The 6515-nt window shown below is 37.9% G+C and overlaps 1 protein-coding gene across 1 annotated transcript; it reads left to right on the forward strand.

Annotated features, from left to right (window-relative positions):
* The first annotated feature begins 335 nt into the window (after window positions 1-335).
* Window positions 336-1669, forward strand: LOC137714178 (ferritin-like catalase Nec2). Its single transcript, XM_068453457.1, has 3 exons — window positions 336-691; window positions 781-1006; window positions 1149-1669. The coding sequence occupies exons 1-3, from the start codon at window positions 360-362 to the stop codon at window positions 1515-1517; spliced, it is 927 nt and encodes a 308-aa protein (XP_068309558.1). The 5' UTR covers window positions 336-359; the 3' UTR covers window positions 1518-1669.
* Window positions 1670-6515: the final 4846 nt, after the last annotated feature.

The following is a 6515-nucleotide window of genomic DNA, read 5'->3' on the forward strand; positions in this document are numbered from 1 at the left end:
TGTTACCCACGTGTATGCCCGTTATTAACGGGTTCTTAACGGGTCACCCGATAATGACCCGATTAGTTATCGTGTTGACTCAAAACCCGTTATTTTCGTGTCGTTTTCGTAGCGTGTAAGAAACGGCCGGGTCTAAAAAAAAAGTAATCTCTTTTTGGTTGTTGATAATTAATGTATTGATGACACCATCCTATATTTGGCTTCTATTTAGAAGGGTTCGGCCATGCTACCATTAGGTCAGTGAACGACTTCTTGTAGAGTATTATTAATTGCGCGCATGCCTATATAAAGTCAGTAGAAGTGCATGGTTTATTCACTCATACGCGAACCAATTTTATCAAACTCATACTATTGTTTGCATGAAATTAGCAGTAATGGCTCCTACTTCTACTGCATCTTATTTCAGTGCTGTCTTTGTTTTCCTTGTTGCTTTTAATTTCCTCAGCTTTCAGGTCATGACTGCTTCTGGTCATGCAGCCAACGACAGTGACTACCTAGAGTTTATGTTGAACTTGGAATATTTGGACGGTGAGTTTTACTCATACGGTGTTTTTGGCAATGACCTCGATAGTATCTCCCCAAACTTGTCCCAAGGGGGCCCGCGTCCTATTGGTGGTCAGAAGGCCAATCTCGACCCCTTTGTGACTGAAATAATCAAGGAATTTGCTTATGAACAAGTTGGTCATATCAGGTACAGAGTGCATGATCAACTGTTGTAAATTTTATTAATTCTGACTAACCCTAGATAGTAGATATAATATGTATCTGATTAATTTTCAGAGCAATCACTCAGGCAACAGGCGGGTTCCCAAGGCCTCTTATAAACCTCAGCAGTGCGCTTTTCTCACTAGTTGTTGACCTAGCACTGGGTTACCCATTGCTCCCTCGATTTGACCCCTACGCAAACACAGTCAATTATCTTATAGCAGCGCAAGCACTGAATTATGATGGTCTAGTGGGTTATGTTTACATCAATGCAAACCTCAACGCCGATGCTGCTAACAGAGTACGTATAAATTAAGAAATGTTTATTATAACAGTTCTTGTTAATAATTAGTTAACAACATTTCTATCTATTAATCATTTTTTCACAATTAATTAATTAACCATAACTTTTGGGTAACGTATGTAATTCAACATGCATGCAGTTGGGTGCATCGCTTTTGGGTGTGAAGGCTGGACAAAATGCAGTGGTACGTGCATTACTGTATGAGAGAGCGAATCAGACGGTGGCTCCGTACAATTTCACGGTGGCTTATATCGTCAGCCGAATTGCTGAATTGGGGAACAAGGTGACCAGGGGTGGCCTCGAAGAAGGCATCATAGTACCCATCACGCTTGGGGCTGAGAATCGAACGGTCACGAATGTCCTAGCAGCGGACACGAATTCGCTGTCCTATACAAGGACGCCACGAGAGATCTTGAGGATTCTGTATGGAACAGGAAATGAATATGTGCCTGGCGGCTTTTTCCCTGCAAAAGCAAATGGCCAACTTGCAAGTACTCTTGTCATATAAGCAAAAGCACGATAATCAAAGCTGTGGGTTTATACTCAATAACAAATAAACGCCGGTTCATGTAACTGCGTCCAAATGTATCCAACTAAATACACACACGTATATATGTGTGTATTTAGAATTTAAAAGATGTATTCAACCATGAATCTTAAATAAAATATATAGATATATACATATATAATGATATTAAATTAACAAGGTCTTGATTGATTATGTTTATTCAGCTCTCTTAGGGCTGGTTTGGTATTACTGTGCTTTGAAAAAAAAACTGCTTCTGTTATGTTGTGAGAATAAGCAGCTGTGAAATAAAGTAGCAGAGTGTTTGGTAAACTTTTTTATAAAAGTTCTTTTGAAAAAAAAAAAAAAGCAGTATTAGAGTGTTTGGTAAACTTTTATGTAAAACAAATGTGAAAAAAGCCGGTTTTTCAAAACTGGGTTTTGTAGCTTCTTGTTTTTGGCTTTTTTTTCACCCAAAACTGTGAAAAAAAAGCTGAAGCTGAGTGTTTACCAAACATAAAAACAACTTTCAGCTTTTTTTTATAGTAGCTTTTTTCAGAATCACCTCAGTACCAAACCAGGTGTTACTACACCGAATATAAGCTATTTTCTAAGGACCCTTTTTCTTATTAAAAATTAGAATTCGTCGCAGTAGAGCTTCAGCGGCCAATATTGTTCCCCGCTCTTTTTGGTTGGATTCCTGTTTCAATAAAGCTTATCTATTTCGCTGTAGTCGTATGGCCAACCAGGCTCACAAAACAAAAGCATTAAGGGTGTGTTTACCAAACCGGAATGAAGGTGGAAGAAAGGGAATTGAATTCCTTTCCAAGTGATTCCGGCGTTTACCAAATTTTGGGAACGAAAAAATTAGTGAACTCCACCCAAAATCACTAATCATATTTCTGATATCCTCGAAATTCAAACACTGACTTGAAGGTGGTAATTGAATTCCAAAAGAAAGCCAACATCGAAATCAAACTTCTCTACCGAAATTGCCCTGCCCCTCCCATTTGCCTCCCACGATTCAACCACCCAAAGCACACCCATCGCCACCCTTAACCAACGCAGACCACCGCACCATCTCCCAGACCGCCAAGACCTATCACCAACCCACCCCAACAGTTCTACAAACAAACTCCAGACACCCCAGATCCAAATTCGGAGGGGGAAAGAGAGATGCAGATGAGTATAGATAAAAGAAAAACCTTGTGACTTACCCAGTGTGGATCAAATTTCAATTGCAGACGTTTTTACAGAGAGCATAATATAAAGCATTGAGCGGGTGGCAAATGGTTGAGAAATCCGAGAATGGCCGCATGCAAGGAGTTCATGATTTACCACCAAAAGGAGATCTTCAGGCCGAAAGAACCCGAGAAGGTTAGGATGGGCAAGAGTTAGCGCTTGGGGATGATCACAAAAACAATATGCGGATGCAGAAGGGAAGAGTAGAGAGAGTTGTGGTGGAACCGTAGAGGTTCCCGAACCTTCCCTTTTTTTTTTATTTTTTATTTTTTTTTATTTTTTTGAGTTTTTTTTACTTCTTTCCGCATCAAGTTGAAAATATCTTCTACGAAACGTTTATCTAAGTCGTCTAATCCAGAAAGAGCATTATCTTGCGTTGAGCATGATGGTGCGTCGTCCACATTGGAGGGACCAACAGAGTTCAAGGGAACTGGATCACTTGGTATCAAAGAATCAGGGCTTGTTGAGACCCCATCCCGCAAATCTGCATGTTCACCAGATTTCAAGGCCTTTTCCCTTGACAACTGGACTTGTTTTCTGACTCTCGACCGTTGACTGTTAAAGAAATCACGAACCTGTCAATCAATGGAACTCATGTAAGAAGCAATTAAACTAATCACCACCAAAGAGCAACACTGAGAAGAAAACGTCATGTTGGGTATATATAATGAACCCTAAAATAGCCAGTAGAAAAGTGTAAAGGCCATATATCATTATCAGTTTGAACAACATTGGCGCTCGTGGGAAGGGTCGTATGATGGCTTAAACTAAATGCATTAGGAAAACATCTAAAGGAACAAGTAATTTGAGAAGGAAAGCTGAATGAAAGAAAGAACCTGTGTGACTGTAACGCCGAATAGAGCGCTGAGCTCCCGAGATTCCTTCTTACTAATCGAATCTTTATTCGAAAAAATAGATTGCATATACTTTATAGCCTTTGGATTTAACAAATCTCTAGGTCTTTTTCCTGCAATTGGACCATCTAGTTATTAGATAAAAAATTTGTGAATAGAAAACTATAGCATCCAGATGGGTATATAGCATCTCACATAATCAAACTAAATAAGCAAATTAAACAAGATTAAACATCAAATTAGCCATAATTAACAATAATAATCCAACTTCCAAGACTTACCAATCTTAATTGAAAGAGCACCAGCTGCCTGCCTATCACAGAACGAAAGCGCAAAACATTAGAATTGGGGTAAAGATTGCAAACTTGTCCTGGTAGCTTGGGATAGAGTTTGCAGCTCTAAGGAAAGTGGGGGTTTGGGTATTAGGAAAAGTGAACATTTTAATAATGCTTGTTTAGCAAAACTTGGATGGAAGGTCCTAACGGATAATCAAAATTGGTGGGTACAGATTGTGAAGAATAAATACCTAAAGAGAGAGGACTTCCTTAATACTAAAGTCAAGCAACACCACTCATGTGCCTGGAAAGGTATCCTTAATTCTAGAGATATTATTAAAATGGGGCTGAGGTGGGTTGGGGGAAATGGAGAGAGCATCCTCTTCTAGACCCATAACTGGATTTTTCTTTTTCCTCTTTCCAACTTTATCTCACCTAGTCTTGTTAATGATATTGATCTAAACTTAAAGGTGAGTCATTTCGTTAATAATGGACAATGGGATAGAGATCAGCTGAAACTGTTAGTTGATAAGGACATTGTGAATAAAATTTGTAGTATCTCACTCCCATTAACTCCCCAATGCGATATGTGTTGCTGGGGACCTAATGCGAATGGTAAGTTTTCAGTCAGATCGGCGACTTGGATACAAAATAGTGATAATAATAATAATAATAATGTAAGTGAACTTCTCAAGAAAATGAGGAGGCTTAAACTCCCTCATAAAGTTAAAATTTTTAGTTGGCTGCTCATAATTAGAAGGCTTCATACAAGAACACAGATTATCCAGATTTGTCAATAACATTCCGTACACTTGTCCTATGTGCAATTCAGAGGATGATAATATATCTCACATATTTTTTAATTGTAATTTTGCGAAGCTAGTTTGGAATTGTCAATCTATCTCTAATAACATAAAATTAAATCAATCTCTTCCTTTTAATGATTGGCTCAATGAACTAACTGTTAAGATTGATGCAGGTTTGTGTGATCTTAGTAAAGTGTTACTGGTCTGTTGGCAGATTTGGAATGAGAGCAATATGGTGGTTTTCCAAAATAAAGTTTCAAACCTACATGGATCGTTAAGTCTGCACTCAATATTGGGAAGGGTTCATTGATGCCAATGGTGTAATTCCTATGCTATATAATGGTAGCGGGTTCCCCCAGCTTTCTTCTTTCTGGTGGTCCCCTCTGACGGTGGGTTTTGTTAAACTTAACTTCGATGACTCTGTGGCAAATCAAGGTGCTGCTGCTGGGTTTGTGATTAGAAATGAAAAAAATGAGCCTATTGTTGCCGGAACTAGATTTATTGGTCAAAATACTATTTCGGTTGTAGAATGCTTGGAGTTGCGGGATGGCCTATGGTTGGCCAAGGCCAAATGCTTGACTTATATTGTGGTGGAGGGTGATTCAAAACTGGTGATTGAGTCTATCAGTGGAGCCCATAACCCCCTTTGGAGATTGAAGACCATCCTAGAGGATATTCGTTGGTTTGTGGGGTCGTTTGAGGAGATTTGCTGAAAGTATGTCCTTAGGGAAGCAAATTTTCTGGCGGATGCTATAACTAGAGTGGATTATTCGGTCTCTGATTTTCATGTTTGGGATAAAACTCTTCCTTTGGTAGCCCGTTAGGCTTTCCTTTTTTATTGCATCCAAACAGGTTGCCCTAGGGGCTTTACTCTTTAGTCCAGTCGTTTTTCTATCCAAAAAAAAAAAAAAAAAAAAAGCTTCTCTAAATTATGTCATACTCCATAAAATGGTTTAGGTTTTGTGTGGAATGTGCTTTTAGAGACAATGATTTTGAGTTTCAAAGCACTTGAAGTGCTTTTTCATGATTTATTTGCATGTTTACCAAAGATTGGTTCCAAAACATTCTCACCAAAAATGCTTTTAGTTATATTAGAAACGCTTCCAAACAAGCCCTAGTTGCTTGAGAGTTATAACAATAGAGTTACAAATATAAGTAATATGTAAAAGTTGTTTGGATCATAGTAGTTATACAAACAATATTTTACACTACTCACCCATTGTGAGGCTAAGCTTACTCGCTTCCCTTAGTGTAGATTATATCATTTGTTTAAAAAAAATAAACAAACAATATTTTACACTAAATTCATATAAAATATGGAGAGGAGAATTTGAATTTGAGTGAGGAAAGAGCAAAATGCTCTAGTTAACTTGATTAAGCCCAAGTCTACACCGAATAAAAGCTCGTTTGGAAGTGCTTTTAAAGAGGCTGAAAGTACTTTTCATGAAAATGTTTTTATAGCCAATCCTTAGTACAAATGTTTTTTAAACCAATCTAGTACAAATGTTTTTGGAACCAATCCTTAATACAAATGCAAGCAATTGATGCTCTTGCAGAAAGCACTTCATGTGCTTTTGAAATCTAACAACATTTTCTCTAAAGGTGTTATCAATCATTTTAAAAGCAGTTTCACATAAGCATTTCACTATAACCAGTACCTTGTATAAATTGAACACATCTTTTCCCAACTGGGGTTTTGCGTCCCAAGTATAAGATTTGATTTATTGTTACCCACAAATTCCAATTTTCTTCCCCAATAGATTTGTATTTGCTATATATACACAAGGATGGAAATGCTGGTAGTTCACAGTTCATATCATATGC

This window comes from Pyrus communis, chromosome 14 (genome assembly GCF_963583255.1).
Source record: "Pyrus communis chromosome 14, drPyrComm1.1, whole genome shotgun sequence".
Lineage (NCBI taxonomy): Eukaryota > Viridiplantae > Streptophyta > Magnoliopsida > Rosales > Rosaceae > Pyrus > Pyrus communis.

Coding starts and splice junctions, on each gene's coding strand:
- LOC137714178 (XM_068453457.1), top strand. CDS start 360: ATGAAATTAGCAGTAATGGCTCCTACTTCTACTGCATCTTATTTCAGT. Junction 692..780: donor GAACAAGTTGGTCATATCAG/GTACAGAGTGCA, acceptor ATTAATTTTCAG/AGCAATCACTCAGGCAACAG. Junction 1,007..1,148: donor ACGCCGATGCTGCTAACAGA/GTACGTATAAAT, acceptor ACATGCATGCAG/TTGGGTGCATCGCTTTTGGG.